The sequence below is a fragment of the Peromyscus eremicus genome, chromosome 14 (genome assembly GCF_949786415.1).
Source record: "Peromyscus eremicus chromosome 14, PerEre_H2_v1, whole genome shotgun sequence".
In the NCBI taxonomy this organism is placed as follows: Eukaryota; Metazoa; Chordata; class Mammalia; order Rodentia; family Cricetidae; genus Peromyscus; species Peromyscus eremicus.
Window position 1 is genome coordinate 56310725 of NC_081430.1, and position 21057 is coordinate 56331781.

Genomic DNA, 21057 nt, shown 5'->3' on the forward strand with positions numbered 1-21057 from the left:
ACCTCCTTAGAAGATGAGACACTTCAGTTTTTATTTGTGTCCAAAGGCAGACTTTGAGGTGCTTTTCTGGTCAGTCAATTATACCTTTTCCTATACAAATTTGGTGATATGATTGAAAGTCTGATTTATGTGGGTTTTTTTGTTGTTGTTGTTTTTGTTTAAGTCTCACCTGTCCATCCGTCTGTCTGCCCATCCACCCACCTATTGAGGACACATTGGTGCTGTTTTCAATCATGGATTTAGACCATCAGCAGCAAGCCAGTTCTGTCTTACTGTGTGTGTGGATATAAATGATTGACTGTACAGATTTGGGCCATACAGGCTCCTGTACTGTGCCGGTTCAGACCCCCATTCACAAGTTTGTGTGTCTTCTCTAAAAGCAGCTGGGCCCCAGCCCCAAAAGTTTGCAACAGCACCACCTCCCACCTGAGCTGGGGCCTTGAGAGAAAGCATCCAAACTATAACTATAGTTTACGAAACACATTACTAATAAAATACAGATTCTTACTTGCACAAAAATGTTCAGAAAGGGGCTAGAGAGCTGGTTCAGGGACTAAGCGTGCGCACTGCTCTTCCAGGGGACCCAAGTTCAGTTCCCAGCACTTGTATTGGGCCACTCAGAACTGCCTGTAACGGCAGCTCCAGGGGATCCGACACACTCTTCTGGCATGCACATACCCAAGCACGGACATGTAATTACAAACAGAACAAATTTTTAAAACTGTTCAGAGAATGCTCTGGAATTTTGAAAGAAACGTTAGATTTGAGTTTACTCTGATAATTGTATTAATGATATTGATAATAATAGTTTAATTGTAGCATACACTTATGCATTAGCTTGTACAGACATAGTCTAAGTGAAGCAGATACAGAACTCTACTGTTACAATAGCCATCTGAGGTAGATGCTGATGTCACCCCTATTTTTCTGGTGAAGAAATTGGGGTACCCTAAAGATGAGTGTCTTTGCACACGGTCGGTTGGGTAGTGAGCTTGGGTGGTTTGACTTGAGTCTGTGCTCTTTGCAGTGGAAGGCTCCGCCTCTTCCGCTGGACTCACTGGTACGTGGGGATAACCATTCCATCTTCCCTACGGCTGCCTCCCCTTGCATTGTGACATGGCTCTTTGCCTCTCAAATGTTAATCGCTGTACATGACACTATTTTTTTATTCATTTATTTTCATCCTGTCTTTGTATCTAAAGTATGTCTGTTGGGCCAACGAGATGGGTCAGCCGGACCTACACGGTAGAAGGAGAGACTAGATCCCCGACTACGCTGTCCTCTGACCTCTACATGTGTGCCATGGCATCCGCAAATGTGCTCTCACACATTCTCTCTCTCTCTCTCTCTCTCTCTCTCTCTCTCTCTCTCTCTCTCTCTCTCTCACACACACACACACACACACACACACACACACACACTCACTCACACACTCACACACAGTGTTTTTTAGGCACACTCACACACACACACACACAAAATGTTTTTTAGGCTCTAAAGGGAGCTTTAGTTTAGGGTTTAGCTTCGGGTTTCTGTTGCTATGATAAAACACCATGCACAAGGTAGGTAATTTGTGAAAGAAAGAGTGTAATCGAGCTAATGAGCTAACGGTTCCAGAAGCTTGGAGTCTACGGTGGTGAGCGAAGGCATGGCAGCGGGTGGCTGGAACAGCCATTGAGAGCTCACATCTTGATCCGCGGGAAAGAGAGCACACTGGGAATAGCACTAAGCTTTTGAAACCTCAAACCCCACCCGCCGTGACACATGCCCAACATGGCCATACCTCCTAATTCTTCCCAAACAGTCCACCAACTAGGGACCAAGTATTCAAACATCCAAGCCTATGGGGGCCATTCTCATTCACACCATTCCGAGGGGTGGGGGAATGGTGGTGTAGTAGGAATGCCGTCAGTGAGGAGGAAGATTCTAAAAATGAGGAGAGGTGAGGAAGGTCATGCAGAGCCCCGTGCAGTGGCCAGGAGTTGGGACCTGTGACTCTGATAACCGTGGCTGTTATATAAAGGTTTGCTTATCAGACAGATTTGACCACTTGATGCTCTGTCCTTCAAAGAGTGGAGTCACATTTCCCAAACCTGTGCTAATTTGGGAGTGGAGCTTTGCATCCGAGGCTCTGAGGCTGTGTCTGAATTTTATGGAGCTGTCCTGTCAGTGCTGATATTCTCACCTTGGTCAGGGTGCATTTCCATCTCATAACTAGGACCATGTGGCCATGGTTTGGTCGGGGATCTAAGAAATGTGAGATGGATTTAGACAGACCTCCTTTGGCTTCAAGAGGCTGAGTGACTACAGGCTTAGCAGATGGATGGGTAATGTGGTCCTCCATCCACAAACTCCCTGTTAGCCAGCACTGTAAGCAGAGGGGATTCTGCAATGTCGAGAACTTAAAGTAAACTATCTGACATCACTCAAGTCACCGAGGTTCTCTGGTACACCGAACAAGCAAACACATCGATTGGCATGGAGAAAAACAGGATGCCGGTTTAGACCTCAGTTTAAACATGGCAAGCACGTGGAGAGTGAGATGCCAGTAATGGAACAAAGATCAGAAGTTCTGTAAAGTAAACTGTCTCAAGTGATTTTGCCAACAAGCCGTTATCTTAGATTGGTAGGTTGTATCGAGTTCAAACAGTGTCCAGGTGTGTATACAGATCTGGTTGTCACGGGGCGTAGTTCACTCACCTGACGCTTCTCTTTGGTCTAGATGACAGCGCATCTGCTGCCAGCAGCATGGAGGTATCGGACAGAATCGCCTCTCTGGAGCAACGAGTCCAGATGCAGGAGGATGATATTCAGCTGCTCAAGTCAGCGCTGGCTGACGTGGTTCGGAGGCTGAACATCACAGAGGAGCAGCAAGCTGTGCTTAACAGAAAAGGACCTACCAAAGGTGGGCATGGCGCAGCACCCACAGCAGGGTGGGTGTGGTACAGCATCCACAGCAGCATTAAAGATCCGCACTCTTGCATGGGCCCTTCACTCCAGAATGATCCCCAAATCAAAATGTCCTTAGCCCCGACCCAGTGAACTAATCTCACCAAGTGTGACAGTATTTGTTGGTGTGTTGCTGGTGAGTTGTCCTGGTGCTGAAGTGCACATTTGTAAACGATCCTTAAATACTCTTTGAGTCAAGGAAGGGACCATCCAGATAGACCACGGAGAACAGTTCAGGTTGCCTGGGACAGCGAGAGCTGACAGAGAATTCTTCAGCTCCCACTAGGGGTTCCATTGGGAGTGTTCACTGGTGTGTCTCGTCTCCTCCCGCATCCTCAGCTTGCTCCAAAGCACAACAAACAGCTATCCATGTGGTGCATGGCAGCCCCTCGGCCAGGCTGGGTGTAGTAGACATGGGAGACTCCCTTCAGAAAGCCAAGTTCAAAAGGCATCTAGCTGGCCTGTCCACTCAGCTTCTTTCGGGATGTGCCATTGACAGCTTTTGAGACTCCTCTGCTACCCATGGGGATGCAGCCTGTAACAGGGGTCTGTACCAGTGGGCTTCTGGCCAATTCAAGCCATTATTTCATGCCTCTCCCAGGATATGGCATACAAAAGCAGTGCTTATGTTAAGTACCATTGTGGTGACCGTGCCTTCAAATTTCAGACTCAAAAGATGTCATAAAGCCCTTGACCACATGCATGTGTAGACAAATTTTTCTTTGGGCCGCCAGCCCATAAAAAATGACAAGGAAACTTATTATTAATTATGAAAGCGTGGCCTTAGCTTAGGCTTGTCGCACTAGCTCTTATAACTTAAATTAACCCATTTCTATTCATCTATGTGTTGCCACGTGACTCATAGCTTTTACCTCTCCTCCTGCACGTCTTGGTCCCTCTCTGTCTGGCTGGTGACTCCACATTCTTCTTTCCTAAGTCCTCTGTCCCCAAAACCTAACCTCTTCCTGCCTAGCTAATGGCATTTAGCTCTTTATTAAACCAATCACAGTGACGCATCTTCACACAGTGTAAAGGAATATCCTGCAACATGCAGTATTACATGTATCAGTGTCCTGATGTTGACTTCTGAGTGCAGTGGCTCACCTTGTGCCAGAGTTGATTTTCTGTGTAACTGCCCCATCCAGGCTATGGAGTTTCCTCTGGCTAAAACACACTGAAGTTACAGCATGTTACTGTCCCTTTAACAGTGCCTTTCTTGGCTGAGCATGGTGGTGCTCACCTTTAATCTCAGCACCCAGGAAGCTGAGGCTGGTGGATCCCTGTGTATTCCAAGACAGGCAGGATTACATAGAGGCACTGTCTCAAACAAAACAAAAACAAACAAACAACAAAGCCTATCTTGAGCCATTGAGATAGCTCAGTCAATAAAATGTTTGCCATGCACATTTTAGAGGATGGTCCCCCCTGGATGAGGTGAGGTGGGTTTATGGGCTTGTAATTCTGGGCTAGAGAAGCAGGAGATGGGTCCCTGGTTCTCACTGGCTGGTCTAGCCTACTTGGCAAGCTTTAGGTCAGTGAGAGATCTTGTCTCAAAAAATAAGGATCTCTCTCTCCCTCTCTCTCTCTCTCTCTCTCTCTCTCTCTCTCCCCCTCCCTCCCTCCCTCCCTCTCCCCCTCCCTCCCTCCCTCTCCCCCTCCCTCCCTCCCTCCCTCCCTCCCTCTCCCCCTCCCTCCCTCCCTCCCTCTCCCTCTCCCTCCCTCCCTCCCTCCCTCCCTCCCTCCCTCTCCCCCTCCCTCCCTCCCTCCCTCTCCCTCTCCCTCCCTCCCTCCCTCTCCCCCTCCCTCCCTCCCTCCCTCTCCCCCTCCCTCCCTCCCTCCCTCTCCCCCTCCCTCCCTCCCTCCCTCTCCCCCTCCCTCCCTCCCTCCCTCCCTCCCTCCCTCCCTCCCTCCCTCTCTCCCTCTCTCCCTCCCTCCTCCCCTTCCTCCCTTCCACCCTCTCTCTCTCCTTGTTGGCTTGAGGCTTGGATTACCACTGGAGCTGGGGGAGAACTGTCTAACACTAAATCGTCTTGGTTTTTCTCAAGCCGTGTCTTCTCCAGTCCTCAACTACATTCCCACCCCATGGAAAAGCCCATTCTTTGTCTCTTCATGCTGCTGAAGGGCCAGATCCACATCAGAGGCACATTCTACCCTCGGCTCTATATTTTGAATAATCCTTTCCAGTGATCCTTGCTCCTAAGTTACAAAGCGGTTGGGGTATTTCAGACCAGAAACCCGGTTATTTTAGATGGTCTGTGGCCTACTCAGCTGTCCGCAAATAGATCTGATGACGACTGTGTCCCAAAGACCTTAACTGAAGCTTTGGGTTTCTAAGATTTCCTTATTTTTGAAGAGTAGTGGAAATAATAGACAGGGTTTGCCCAGGGTTTTTATTTTACTTGATGACGAATGACATCTGATCTTGACAAAACCGGAGAGAAGTGACTTTTTCATGGTTATCTGATGCCTCACTGTACATTGCTTTCACGAGTTTGAAAGCTGGGATGTCACACTGAGAAATAAGAGGCAGTCAGGAAATAGGGAGACATGTGTCATGAGGGGTGCGTGGCCCCTCCACTATGTCAGTTTGGGGTTGAAGCTAATGGGTATCTGAAGCGCTGAGGGCTGAGCCTGAGTTTTACAGAGCTGTGATGTTGGGTCCTGGACTGTAGGAGAGTGGAGAAGGAGTACTAGCGTGTGTGCCTCCCACTCTCCCTGCTGTGGCTGTGGTGTGACCAGCTGCTTCAAGCTCCTGCCTTGATGTCCCTGCGGCAGTGCATGATAGCCTGGAACTGTGAGCTAAAGTAATGTCTTTCCCCAGCAGTCGCTTTTTCTTGGGGTGTTTTATCACAGCAATAGAAATGAAGCCAGGATGTCAGCTACCTCATCTTCTGGGTGCTGTGCCCTGTGCTAGGGACTCTCACTTCCTATTCCTAACCCTCCCCTGCCAGCGGCCTGCCAGGTGGGCACTGCCAGCCTAGTTTTTAAGGAAATTGAGGCTTAGACAGGATGTTGGCTTATTCATGACGGATGCAAGTTGCTGGGGAGACCAGTTGTGTATTCACACATACCTGTCAGTCTCCCAGGGACCTGGGGCTGCTGCTGCCTCCTCCTTGATGGCACCCACATCTGTGCTGCGGTGCTCCTTTATCTGAATTCTTTCAGTGCCACCTGCGCTACCTCTAGGGATAATTAAGATGTGATTTTAAAACGTTTGATTGACACTTTATGGGGCAGAAGGATGTCCTCTAATTTAGCGTCCTCTGGAAACCAAGAGTTTGTTTCTCCCAGGAACCTGGGGTCAGGAAGTTATGTTGTTTCTTCCCTGAGGTGTGTGCACATGTCTGGGGGTATGTGTCTAGCCTGGGGGTGCTCGCCTTGATTGCTCTCTACCATATCTTTTTTAAACACTCTATTTGAATTTTAATTATGTGTGTGTGTGTGTGTGTGTGTGTGTGTGTGTGTGTGTGTGTGTTTGTGCACATGGGTGCAGGTGCCCAAAAAAGCCAAGAGAGAGTGTTAGATACCCCGAAGCCGCAGTTAGCAGGCAGTTGTGGTGAGCCACCCCACATGGATGCTGGGAACTGAACTCAGGTCCTCTGGAAGAGCAGTGCGCACTCCTAACTGCTGAGCCATCTCTCCATCTTACGTTATTGAAATATAGTGTGAGCTGACTGACAAATACAGGCATCCCTCCGTATCCCTGGGGACTGGTTCCAGGGCCCACAAATACCCAGATCTGAGGCTGTTCAGGTCCCCTCACGGAGAATGGCAAAATGTTTTGCATACAGCCCATGCCCATCTTCCTGTATAACTGAAATCACCTGTGTCACTTGCAATACCTAATGTAATGTAAATGCTATATGAGTTGTGTTATTCAAGGAATAATAGCAAGAAAAAGAAAACATGACTTTTAAAAGCCATTACCTGTCTCCAGTTGGGAGAGCTCATGGGCATTGAACCTGTGGATATGGAGGCCATCTGTATCAGGTTCCCCCTATATTTGGGCCTGGTGGCAGGTGTAACCTCTCAGAAGCCAACTGTTGCTGGAGCAGACTGGTCGGGTGGGTGGCGGCGGTGGCATGTAGCATTCTCAGTGTGAAGACAGCTGGCTCTGCTCTTCCAGGTCCTTTCGGGGCCCTTCCCAGCCGTCTCTGCTGGAGTTACTGCACACAGGCTCGCTCTGCCTCCACCTCCCCTCTAGGACAGAGAGGTAGGGAATGAAAGTAAAAGATCAGATTATTTATGCCTTTGTCTGATTCTGTGAGGATCCCTAAGTGAGTGTGGCACTGTCCCTCTAGCTGGTGTCACTGAGTCCTCAGGGCGTAGGCTTTCTTCCCAGGCTCTGGTAACTGCTCCCTCCCTCAGTCCTTGAGGGAGGGCTGGGAGTGATGACCATGTCTTTCTATTGTCCCAAGGGACACAGTATTTAGCCAGGGCTCTGGGCCTGGGTACAGAGTCAAGCACATGGGTAGAATGTGGGTGCATGTGTCTAGGTGACCCCTCCCCCATGGCTCTCGGACAGTGAGTGACTCACCTGCAGTAACAATGTCAACCAAACGCTGCCTTTGAGGAATCTGCTGCTACCTTGTATTAGTCAGGGTTCTCTAGAGGAATGTAACTGATAGAATGAATATATTTATGGAGAGTTTATTGGAGTGGCTTACAGGCTGTGGTCCAGAATGGCTGTCTACCAATGGAAAGTCCAAGAATCTAGTAGTTGGTTGGTCCACAAGGCTGGATGTCTCAGCTGTATATTCAGTATACTCTGGAATACCAAAGAAGCGGGCTGTAATGCCAGTGAAGGAGTAGACTTGCCAGTGAGAGCAAGAACAAGCAGGCAAAGAGAGCAAGCTTCCCACTTCCAAGTTCTCATGTAGGCTGCCAGCAGAAGGTGTGGCCCAAATTAGAGATGATCCTCCTACCTCAAAGACCTGGATCAGAAGCAGATCTTCCCACCTCAAAAGATCCAGATTAAAAGTGAATCTTCCGCCAGGCGGTGATGGCATATGCCTTTAATTCCAGCACTTGGGAGGCAGAGGCAGGTGGATCTCTGTGAGTTCGAGGCTAGCCTGGTCTACAGAGCAAGTTCTGGACAGGCTCCAGAGCTACACAGAGAAACCCTGTCTCGAAAACCCCCTCAAAAAAAAAGAAAATAGAAAAAAAAAAGTGGATCTTCCCTCAGCCAGTCGTGGTGACACACACCTTTAATTCCAGCACTCTGAAGGCAGAGGCAGGCGGATCTCTGAGTTCAAGCCCAACCTGGCCTACAGAATGAGTTCCTGGACAGCCAGGAATACACAGAGAAATCTTGTCTTGAAATAAAAAACAAGAAAAAATGACAACAAAAATAGTATGTCTTCTCACTTTAAGTGATTTTAATTTAAAAAAAAAAAATCCCTCACAGGTCCACCCTGATGCTTGGGTTTTAGTTAATTTCAGATGTCAGGTTGACAACCAAGAATAGCCATCACATACCTGATAGGAATCCCAGAGAAGGGTGATAGGATGGTTAAAGACAAGAGGACAATCCAGATTGACAGTGCCATAGCCAGCTGTTCTCAGTGTGGTCTCCAGAGCTACAGAACCCTGCCTGAGAGCCAAGTGAAGTGGCAGATTCTCAGACCTCTCCCCTTCCCTCCAGATTTAGACCCTGGAGCAGGCACACACTCCAGATCATCTCACACCCACCAAGTGGGTGGGATCTGGTGAACTTGAAGCAGCTGGCAACATTGTATCCACAATCAGGAAGCAGAGAGCAATGAATACAGGTCACTACTGAGGCCACCCAGTCTCTCTTCTGTTACACAGTTCAGAATCCCAGGGGATGGTGCCACCCACAGTGGTCAGGTCTTCGCTCTTTAATGAACACAACCAAGCTAATCCCCCACAGGCATGCCCAGAACCAGGTGATGCTAGATTCTGCCAGGTTCCCAGTCAACCCTAACCATCACACTTCCTCAGACTAGTCCCGTGTAATCTTGAAGGCAATTCATTTCTTTTTATCCCTGAGGCACCATCTGCTGTTGAATGGACCAGCTTGTTTATCCATTTACCTATGGAAGGCCATCTTGGTTACTTCTAGTTTTTGACAATTGTGATTAAAACTGCTATAAACATTTACGTGCAGGTCTGTGTAGACATAAGTTTTCAGACAATTAGGTAAATTCTTAGTGTCAGAATGATTACTAGATCATATGGTAAGATTATATTTAGTTTTATAAGAAGCTGCCAAACTGTATTCCAAAGTAGCTGCACCATTTTTCATTTCCCCCATCAATGAATGTGGGTTCCTGTGGCTCCTGTCCTGGCCAGCAATTGGTGTTTTGTTTTGGCTTTGGGATTTCAGCCATTCTGATAGATGTATAGAGCTATTTCATTATTGTTTTAATTTGCATTCCCTAATGACAGTGATTAACTACCACTGCATATGTTCATTTGGCACCTGAAGATTGTTAGTGAGGTGTCTTTTCTGATCTTTCATTCATTTTTTTTAATTGGGCTATTTGTTTTCTTAATGTTGAATTTTCAGAGTTCTTATTATTCTTTGTATAAGTCCTTCATCAGACACACAATTGGAAAATATTTTCTTCCAACCTGTAATCTGTGTTTCCATCCTCTTTCAGTTCCTTTGGCAGACTTGTAAAGTTCTTTTTTTTTTTTTTTTTTTTGGTTTTTCGAGACAGGGTTTCTCTGTGTAGCTTTGCGCCTTTCCTGGGACTCACTTGGTAGCCTAGGCTGGCCTCGAACTCACAGAGATCCGCCTGCCTCTGCCTCCCGAGTGCTGGGATTAAAGGCGTGCGCCAACACCGCCCGGCTTATAAAGTTCTTAATGAGGTCCACTTTGTCATTTTTCTCCCATGGGTCAAGCTTTGGATGTTTGTAATGGTTAGTTTAATTATTTTTTTTTTGCAATTAAACAATATTGCAGTTTATCAAAAAACACATAAGAAATTTCAACTCTTATTCTGAGTTACAAAAATCAAGGTTTGGCTAAGTTATAAACATGTTTTTTCATGTAATTATTTGCATAACTCTAGTAATGCTCAGTGGCTGTAAGATCAGAACTGGTTCTTAAAAAAACACTAAAAACATAAAAATACTTAAAATACTTAGCCCCTGTATTTACCTGTAGAATATGTTCATTTATGCTTACATTCCAGGATAATTTGCTATATTACTTATAATTTTAAAGGTCACATCCAAAGGAGAAAGCAAACCACCTACAAACTGGCATTATTTGTTTATTTCTTGGCTTGTGAACGTCCTTAATTTGTTGATGTAGCAAACAAATTTCAACTCTGCTATGCAAATGACAGAAGGAATCTGCTCAGCAATTAACTTTAGAGTTCAGTTTCATATAGGCAACATGCTATATGTGGAAAAATGACTAACTGAACTACAGGTATTAAATACTGAAAAAATGAACAGTTTATTATAATTTATTCTATTTAACAATCTAGGAAGTTCGCAGCCATCAGCAGCTCCAGTGCAATTTCAGGTGCAATCGGGAATTCAGGAATCTCGGTGGAGCTGTTAGTGTAGCGGACCTTGTAGGTAAAATACATGCATACTTTCGATAGCACATGCGAAGGGATCTCTCTGAAATTGACCTCATTGGTTTCATTCTCAGCAAACTGCCCTGGTCCACTCAACATGGCCTTTATTGTTCCTGATGTTAACTCACGTTCTCTTTTTACAATAAATTCATGCCCATCAGAAGATATTAATTTGACCTACATGGCATCAGGGCCTTCACAGCCACCATAGGATTTCTCCTCTCCATCCATTATGTTCTTATAAAATTCTACTTGATCCCACAGGAACTTTAGTAGTTTCCGCCACAGACCCTCAATTATTTTTTAAAAGTTTGTGTATAAGAGTGTTTTGTCTTTGTGTGTATGTAAGTACCACACGTGAGCCTGGTGCCCAAGGAGATCAGAAGAAGGCACTGGATCCCCTGGAACTGGAGTTATGGATGGTTGTGAGCCACTGTGTGGATGCGGGAAATCGAACCCAGGTCCTCTGCAAGAGCAACAAGTGCTCTTAACTTCTGAGCCATCTCTCTGGCCCCTGTGATGCTTAGTTTTAACTCTCAGCTTGCCGAGGCTTAGAATCACCTGAGAAGAGTGCCTTGGTCTCCAGGCATTGTCTAGGTCAGTTTGGCCTGTGGCCATGTCTGTGAGAGAGTGTCTTGATTTTTAATTGGTGGAGGAAGACCTAGTCCATGTGGGCATCCCCATCTCCTGGGCAGGGCATCCTGAATAGTGTGGGGTAAAGCTGAGAGAAGGCTCAGAAGCCATCGTGGATGTGTTCCTTCCTCTCCAGCCTTTCCTGTGGATGTGCCGTGACTGGCTCCTTGAATTCTGCTTTGACTTCCCCTGAGTGATGGACTGTAACCTGGAACTGGGACCAAATAAACCCCTTTCTCCTCTGTGCTGCCTTTGGGCAGAGTATTTTATCACAGCACCAGAAGTGAAACTGGAACAGTATCGTATCTTTAACAACAACAGCAACATCATTGGGTTAGGGATATAGCTCGGTTGGTACGTGAAGCCCTGGGTTTGGTCCCCGTCACTGCCTAAGCTGGGCACGATGGTGCACATCTGTAATCTAAGTGCGTGGGAAGCAGGGAGAGTAGGAAGTGGAGGGGAGCAGGACAAGGAGAAGAGAAGAGGAGGAAGAGAAGCAGCAGGAGGAGGAGCAGAGGAGGAAGAGTAGGAGGAAGATGGGGAGGGGGAGCAGGAGAAGGAGAAGAAGCAGGAGGAGGAGGAAGATCAGGGGAGCAGGAGGAGAAGCAGGAGGAGGAGCAGAAGGAGGAGCAGCAGCAGCAGCAGCAGGAGGAGCAGCAGGAGGAGATCACTTAGCCCTTCAAAGCTTGCTTCTAGAGATGTTCAGTTTTGTGCTTCTCATTGCTTGTGACTTAGTTGTATAGGGTGAGAGGATGCTGTTTGGGATCACTGTTAGATCACCATTGCTAAAAAAGTCCCCACTGACTTGCCTTGGTACCTATGCCACTACTGCTAGCTTTTAGAATTGAAATCATCTTCAGTGGAGCTCGGGTTCTGTGCAGTTCTGGTTCTGTTCAGCTCTGGTTCTGTGCAGCTCTGGTTCTGTGCAGCTCGGGTTCTGTGGAGCTCGGGTTCTGTGGAGCTCGGGTTCTGTGGAGTGTTACTGCTGCTATGGGGAAATTCTGACTTCATCCTATGTTTCTCTTGCAGCGAGACCACTGGGGCAGACCCTGCCATTGAGAACCACCGTCAACAATGGCACCGTGTTACCAAAGAAACCCAGTGCTTCCCTCCCATCCCCCTCGGGGTCCAGGAAAGAAATGGTTGTGCCAGTAACCAAAAGGTAAGCTACATGAGGGACCCCCTGACTCCTCAAAGCAGCTTCTTGGGGGTCTAGAAGGAGCACCTCTTTCTCATAAGATGCTTGTGGTCTCTTCTGAGCTGAAGCTTTTAGAAGCCCAGGTTGTGACGTGTTGCCATCCATGGGATGGTAACTCAGCGTTCCTCTGCTTTAGATTTAAGGTGTTGCCTGTGAAGTCTCAGCCCAAACATCAGGAAGACACTCGTATTTTGACTTAAGGTTCTTTATAAAAGCAACTGGGATTGTGACCCACATCCCCATATGCAAGATAGCAAAAATTCAGATTGCCATAGCAACCTTAAGTTTTATTGGTAAGATTTGGGTAAACTCATACTTTTAAATTATGCCTAATGGTGAGATTCTGGAAGCCTGTGTTAGCTTCAGATAGATTGCAGTTCTCTTTCAACTTTCTGGTGACTTGTTGACTGTTGAATTTCTGTGCTGTATTGTATCATCAGTGTTAATTCTTAGAAAATTAAATGCTCACTCATTTTACAGTATAGCTGGCTTGTGAATGGTTTACTTTTTCGTGTCTAACTGCTGTGGCAAGGATTTCCAGTACTCTGCTGGATGCCAGAGCAACAGTGAACTTTGCTGCTCTTCTCCCACTCTTGGAGAGAATCCTTTCAGCCTTCCACCCTTGTGTGGTAGCTGTGGGTTCCTGTGTGGCTTCTGCTGCGTGGGAAGCAGTTTGTTTCTGTTCCTAGTTCTTTGAGTGTCTATCACGAAAGGGTTTTTGAATGCTTTTTCTTTTTAAAAATTATTTTATTATGTTTTATTTATGATTGTTCTGCAGGTGTGTGTGTGCATGCCACAACATCTGTGTGGGGGTCAGAGGACAACTTACAGGGTTGGTTTTCTCCTTCTTCCACATGAATCCCAGGCTTGGTCAAATTCACTTTCCATGCTTGAGTGGCAAGTGTCTTTACCCACTGAGTCACCTCACTGACCCTCAAGGGCTTTTTCTACGTCAGTTGAGGTGACTGTGTGGTGATTGCTCTTCATATGTTAACGTGATTTCTACATTGTTTGATTTTGATCTGTCGAAACATCTTTGGATTCAAATGATAAATCCTGGTTGGTTCTGTTCAATTTTTTTCCCCATTTTTTTTCGAGATAGCATTTCTCCATGTAGTCCTGGCTGTCTTGGAACTCACTCTGTAGACCAGGCTGGCCTAAAACCCAGAGATCTGCCTGCCTCTGCCTCCTAAGTGCTGAGATTAAAGGCTGTCTAGTCTTTTATATATCTTGTTGAATTCAGTTTGTTAGTATTCTGTTGAGAACTTTCCTTTTTAATAGATTTTCATCAAGGATATTGGCCTTCTTGTAATGTCTCTGTCTGGCTTTGGTATCAGAGTGATACTTGTCAGATAGAAGGGAATCAGAACTCTCTGTCCCCTTCGGTTCCAAAAGGAGGGTTGATGCTAATTAAACTTTTGGTGTTTGATAGCATTCTCCAGTGAAGCCAACTGGTTTGGGGCTTGCTTTCTTCAGGAGATGTTCTTATTGCTGCTCAGGCTCCTTGCTAATTAGGGGTCTGTTTGTATTTTTAATTTCTTTTTGATTCGTTCCTATTAGGTTATATATCTCTAGGACCGTGTCCACTCCCTCTAGGCTATCCGATTTGCCAGCATGTAATTTCTCCTAGCAGTCTCTTATACTTCTTTATATTCCTGGGGTGACATCCGTTGTGATGGTCGTTCTTCCAATTCACCCTTGAAGGATTTCAACCGCCTCTCTCTTTTCCTCTTTTAGTTTCACTACAGGTATTTGGTTCCGTCGATCTCTTTATAAATCCATCTGCGGGTATTCTGTTTCCCTTCCCGTTATGTTCCTGCTTCATGTCCGTGTCTCCTGCGCTGATCTTGACTGGTTCCTTTCTTCTGTCAACCCTCTGTTTTGTTTTTTCTAGTTTGCCAAGGTGTGAAGTGATGTGGTGGTTGGATCTTTACCTCATTTCAGCCAATACCATGAAGGTGGTGAGGGTTTTCAGTAGTATTATCTTAAGAGGAGAGAGGGAAGATTGAGAGGAGGAAAAAAAAATCATGATACATAGCTACCATGCTGAATGTGTGTGTGTGCACATGCCTATGTGACGTGCAAGTGTATGTGAGTATGTGTGTGTGTGTGTGTATGTGCATTTACACATGCCTTCTCTAGCTCTGTAGACATTCCTCCCCATCCCGCCCTTTTGTAGTATTGACAATGTTTGTGGTACCGGGAATCAAAGCCAGGACCTTGTGCATGCCAGGCACTACCAGAGAGCTACATCCCCTCTAGATTTTCTTTTTCAGTTCACAAAGCAGTCCATCCAACTCACAGGCTCTGCTGATCTCAGCATGAAGCTTTGGACTGGCCGTGTGTGGTTATCTAGACTTCGAGCTGAGAATTCGGAGATCTGTGGTTCTCCCAGCTGCCATGGGCTCCTGTGGGCATGCATCCCATTCACTGGGAAGCTGGATGTGATGTGGTGAAGTGGCTCTCATTAGGAAAGGTTTCTGACAGCCAAAAGAAGCCAGCCAGACTTCCTGAATGTGGAGGTTAAAACAGGGTGGAGACGGGGCTCCATAAGCACATTTACAATCACGAAGAGTGTTGTTGTAATCACGACTCCAAATGAACCAAGCTGGGACATCTGGGGGCATGCATGGTGGGTGTTTGTTTTCGAGAAAAGCCTCTGGGGCTGTTAGCCTGGTGCTCAAGGACAAAATCCCCTTTGGAAACAGTCCAGCCACAGCAGTCGTGCATTGTGTTGCCAATTAAAACTTAGTCTGGGACTGGGCTCCCCTGCTTTGGAATCCTTGGGAAGAGGTTTTGTTTCTATTTTGTCAGAGAAAAAGGCAGAAAATGCAGGGAAGACATTGTAGGTCACACCTTGCTCTGTGGACTACTGAGGCCATCAATAGCACAGTTTTCCCTGTGCACAAGAAAGAGACAATCACTTGTTGTCTGGGGTGGGGGTAGCAGAGCAGGACAATTGGGGTGTGAGTGTGAGCAGAGATCAAAAGAACAAATCTGGTCCAGGCATCATTTTAGCAGTGCTCTGTGCCAGTCCGAGACCGGAGAGGGAAGTAGCCGTGGCGTCCAAGCAGTCAGCGACCCTTTGGGAAAAGTCAGGCTGTTGGATGTGTGACCTGGCGGAAGTCAGCGCCAGATACACACGCCATGCAAAGAGCCAGAAAGCGAAATCTGACTTGAGTTGATTTTGTAGAAAAGTTATTTCTAGACTGGGCCTGGCAGCTCATCTCTATCATCTCAGCACTTGGGAGCCTGAGACAGTCGACTTGCCACCAATACCGAACCAGTGGTATATAGTTGGGGGCGGTCTCTAAAGTTCCAGGTCTAACCAGAATAAAGGGTGAGGCCCTGATATTTTAATATCTGTCTTTGCATTCAGATCCAATACCATGAAGGTATTAAATGGAATATAGGTTTGCATCTGTTGTCAGTAGTAAGGCAGAGAAGGATGGTTATGGTGTTAAGTCAGGAAGGACTAATTGGCCCCGGCTGGTTATCAGAAACCATGCAGTTCCCATAGCTCAAGTAGCTGGCTTTCTGTGGAAGGAAAAACGCGCCGTTCGGTAAGTGGTTTTTTTTCTCTAAGACTTTCTAAGGTGGTGTTTCTGGGAAAGCACTTGTGTTGTGTCACTAAGGTTTTAGGGACTGGGCTGGTGACTCAGTGGGTAACAGCACTTGCTGTACTAGCACGAGGCCCTGAGTTCAGGCTCTCAGCGCCCCCACAAAGGAATCTGGGTGTGATTGTACATGTGGGAAATCCCAGTGCTGTAGGAGGCTGAGACAGGAGGATTCTTGGGGTTTACTGACTGCCAGCTCAGCTTTGAGTTCAGTGAGAGACCCCGTTCCAAGGGGAAAAGGCAGAGAGCAGTAGAGGCAGACACGTGGCACCCTCCTTGTGACACCCTCCTCGGCTTCCACAGGGACAGGGGCACGCCCCTGCCCTTACACCAGCATGCACCACACAGCGCAGGCACACACACCAAACAAGGAAGGAATTTTTGAAAGACACAGATTAATCTATATTTATCATAATGATAGGGAAGAGCGTTTTGATTTAATTATTAAAGTGTGTCATCAGCCTATCAGGATTAGATATGTCATAATTTGCAGGACAAAAGGCCCCTGTGGCCCCAATCTCTGTCACCTCTGTAGCACTCGGCATAGCATGTAAGACTCGGTCAATGCCTCATATTTGTTGAGTGGGTCCTAAGAGATCTGGTACAGATCCCCCCTCCCCCAATTGTAAATATTCAGGGCCTTTTTGTGAAATTTTGGAAAAACTCATTTCTTGAGTTCAAATCATCTAATGACAGAAAGCCATAATTCTAGCTTCTTGGGCTGAGCGCTATTATCTCATCACAAGAAAGAATGTCACATGTCACCATTTCGGAAATTTTTATCATGTCTGAGACTCAAATTGGCAAGAACTCTTCGACGCATATATAATGAAATACAGAAAGCCGCTTTCTCTTCAGACTGAGAAGTTTGGGGTCGGGTGTGGGGACAGAGAAGCAGATGGGAAGAAATGCTCGTGTTTAGGCACCAAAAACACTCCCTCAAGCACCAAGAGATGAGCTGTGCTGTGGAGAAGCCTCTTGCAAGCTGGTACCCCTGCCACGTCCCAAATAAAGAGCTTTGTTTTCGCTTGCTGTCCAGAGGGACTGTAAGGGCTTTGATATTCCCTGCTGGTGATTAGAGGGAGCTTCCTGCAGGGAGTCGACAGCCCTGCTCTCTCTGGCCGCCCTGGTTGCTGCGATATCTTCAAGCTTTTGTCTTCTGCCCTTCATCTGAGCCCTCCTAAATCCTCTTTAATTCATAAGGGCTCTTGGTTCTCAAAAGGAAATGTCTTGTTTCGTTTTTTTTTTCTACATACAGGACAATAGTAACTTTTCTTTTTAAAGTTTAACATTTTGATGCAAATGGAGGTAGGCATGACAAGTGTCCTAAAAGAGCTGTGATGGATTGTCCCGAGCTGTGTGAGCAAAATGTGGTGTCTGTCTGTTCTGATGCTCGCAGCCTGCAATTTCCCGAAGCTCCCTACACTTTCCACTGGGGCTGGAGAGGCAGCTCAGTGGTTAAGAGCACTGGCTGCTCTTGCAGAGGACCAGGGTTCAGTTATCAGCACCCACATGGCAGCCTACAGCTGTATATATAACTCTGCTTCCAGAGGACCCGATGACCTCTTCTGGTCTCCTTGAGCACCAGGCATTCATGTAATACACATATATACACACAAGCAAGCATTTATACACATAAAATAAAAATAAATCTAAACAGCAAAATGCTTTCTCACACAGGCACTCACGTGTGGACAGAATGGGTCTGAGATACTCTGAACAGATCATTGCTAAGGCGAGGGAGCTTAGATCTGCTGGGTAATCCTTGTTCCTCTCCCTCCAACATGATGGCTTAATGGCCTTATCCAGGGCCTCCCATATGGCAAGGCTTAGGCTGTGTAACTATATTACTTTGTTAGATATTGGATTTGTAGAAACTTATCAGATATGCAGAGCTGGTGTTCCTCAAAGCCCTGAGGAAACATAACCCCTTTGATATCTCTACTGGGTGACTAAGGAGACTTCCTCTTCTTTGGCTCGTCAGTCAACAGACTTATGATCCTATGGTAAAGTAGCTGAAACTCATCTAGGGGAGCACATGGCTGTGAGAGGCTTCTCTGGGAGCCCCTTACCTTCCTTGTAGGCCAACCTTGAGATCTTACCACACTAGTCAGTTTTGCATCCTTTGCAGAGCCTCACACAGGCCAGAAAGGATAAAATAAATGGGTAAGTTTCATCCTCTGCTCCTGCTACAGACAGAGTCGGGTTGCTCTGCGCTCATACTTGCTGATCTATGAGAAGGGGGAAGGCATCCATTGTGCAGACAGAGAAAGAGGAGCCAGTATGACTGGACACATGGAGCTTGGCAGTTACACGCACAAGTGTACAACTCATGCTAGGGCTTGGGATAGGACTGTTAATCTGGTGGCTATTGAAGGGTGTCTCTGTGCCACAGACACAGGGAAGGCAGTAAGAAAAGAGCCAAGAAGGGGTTAGAGAGATGGCTCAGAGGTTAAGAGCACTGGCTGTTCTTCCAGAGATTCTGAGTTCAATTCCCAGCAACCACATGGTGATTCACAACTGTCAATAATGAGATCTGGTGCCCTCTTCTGGGGTCTAGGCATATATGCAGTCAGAACACTGTATACATAATAAATAAATCTTAGAAAGAAAAGAGGGAATAAAATGAGAAAAGCCTCCACAGAAAGTGCTTTTGTAGCAGCAGTTTCAAAAGCTGCCATGGAATCAGGTGGAAGAGACAAGAAGAGAACCCGGTAGCACTGTACATACAGAGAAGTGTGTGTGTGTGGGGGGGGAGATTATCTCAGGAGCTGTGAAGGACATGCCCCAAGGGGGGAAGACAAGCCACCAAGTCTCACAAACTAGTGCATGGGAGCTGAGGGACCTCAGACAGCAGGACCCCGCCAGGTCCCAGTTCCAGGATGAAACCACCGCTGTGCGCCTCCAGCACAGGCTGTGGCTGCTAGGTTCCTGTCACTCATCGTCTTCCTTCCCTGCCTCTCTTTTCCTCCTGGGTCCATTCCTTTCCCAGTCTAGCCTTCAGCCCTCTTCCTTGATAGTAACCTGTGTCACGATGGTAAAGGCCACCTAATGTGCTGGCTTTGGAGGAATCACCCCATTCTCAGAGTCAGCAAAATGTACTTCAAGTAACTGTGACCATGATCATTTTTACACACTGCCTTTCTGGTGACGGCAGGAGCTTTGAATCTGCATAACCCGGCATCTCACATGGGCATGCCTAAAGGCCAGCACATGGTTTGTTCATTTGTTGTGTGTGTTTTGTTTTAGAATGCTCAATTTGGGGACAAGAAAATGACAGGTCTTAGGACCACACGATTTTTCTGGAACCTAGGGTTACAGTCTAAAGATCAGAGAAACTGTTACGCCCTGGGTTCACCATCCTCCCATGATGAAAACCATCAGCTGCTGTAGCTCACTGAGTCCCCTCTGCCAAGGACCCAGCGCAGACTCGGAAGCTCTCCTGTGGGAGCCGCTGAAAGGGCCCTGGGAGACTGCAGCAGCAGAAAGAGGCCCAGTGCGTCGAATCTACAGTGTCCTTGTGGGAGTTCGAGTTAAGTTCACGGCAATTTAAAGAACCGCATAAAATGCCCGCACAGCGTGCTAAAGCACATCTATTACCCAACTATTGTGAACACTAACCAAACTCAAGCGGGTGCCTGGAAGAGGTGACAGGGTTGTTGATGATGGGAACAGCGGTTAATGGGAACTGGACACTTCCCGTCTTACATAGATTATTTCACTTAAATCTCACACATCCCCTGCAAAAATGCCATCACCCTTTACTGGTGACAAACACAAATTCAGGTATATACAGAGACTTGCCTAAGCTTGTGAGAGCAGCTGGTTTAGTGGCTCCAGCCCCTGCCCTCTCTCCTGGCACCTCACCAGGACCTTCATAGTTTGTGAGTGGGAGTTTGTCATGCACCAGGTTCCAAGAGGTCCTCTTCTGGGTTGTAGCCTGCTTCTTCTCACTGGGTCCTGATGTGGTGGTCGGGGAGGAGAAGGCTCTCAGGGGCCTGTAGATGTAACCAACTGTCTTTCTAAATAAGAAACACAGAACCAATGCAAAGAAGAAAGCCAAGAGGTCAGAGCTAAGAGCTAAAACCTTACCCTTCCTCCTGCGATGGTCCTACATCTCCGAACCAGAGCTACTTTCTGTGTTAAAGTCTTTATATAGAGTTTCTGTTCTGCCTTCTCATTGGTTATAAACCCAACCACATGACTGCCTCGTCATGGCCTGTCTGTATAGGCCTCCAGGTTTTCTATGATTGGTATTGAGATTAAAGGCATGTGTATCCAATACTGGCTGTATCCCTGAACACACAGAGACTCACCTAGCTCTGCCTACCAAGTGCTGGGATTACAAGCATACGCCACCACTGCCCTGCTTTCCTATGGCTTGCTAATAGCTCTGACCCTGGGCAACTTTATTTATTAACATACAAATAACATTTTAATACAAATAAAATATCACCAGGGGCCCCTTATATAATGGCACTAACCACGTTCATCAGGGCTCACTCCACCCTCTTGACCTAATTACCTCCCAGAGGACCACACCTCCAACCCTGTGGTACAGTGGGTCAGGGTTTCATTAGGTGAAAACATTGGATGCTCTGGAAGGGGACACTCAGTCTTCACTGTCCCCTGGCTCCTTGCCGTGTCTATGGGATTCCCATATATATATATATGTGGTGTGTGTGTGTGTGTGTGTGTGTGTGTGTGTGTGTGTGTGTGTTGAGCCAGGGTTTCTCTGTATAACAGCCCTGGCTGTCCTGGAACTCACTTTGTAGACCAGAGTGGTTTCGAACTCACAGATATCTACCTGCCTCTGCCCCCCAAGTGCTAGGTTTAAAGGTGTGCACTACCACACCTGCCTGGGATTCCCATATACCGATTGCTTTCTCCTAGACTAGACTTTCAACTGTGGGTGTCAAGCACGTATGAGTGTCAGTGACTGAATGAAGGGGTCATGAAAATTTTATGAATAAAAGGGCAAGAATAAAAGATTTCTGGACAATGAGCAACCAAAAATTAACTCAAAATTAAATGCGTAATGAATCAGAGGTTTCTGGCAGCACCCACCCACATGGCACTGTGTGGCATCCCTGTAGCCTTG

The 21057-nt window shown here is 46.7% G+C and overlaps 1 protein-coding gene and 1 pseudogene across 3 annotated transcripts in view; one reads left to right on the top strand and one right to left on the bottom strand.

The window, feature by feature from the left end:
- Eml1 (EMAP like 1) overlaps window positions 1-21057 on the top strand; it is a 157428-nt gene that overhangs the window by 87384 nt on the left and 48987 nt on the right. For all 3 annotated transcript variants that reach the window (XM_059278953.1, XM_059278952.1, XM_059278954.1), the window contains exons 2-3: window positions 2723-2905; window positions 12171-12303. In XM_059278953.1, coding sequence (XP_059134936.1) covers window positions 2723-2905; window positions 12171-12303 — 316 coding nt within the window. The remainder of the gene's footprint in view (window positions 1-2722; window positions 2906-12170; window positions 12304-21057) is intronic.
- Window positions 9865-10739, bottom strand: LOC131923795 (elongin-C-like; annotated as a pseudogene).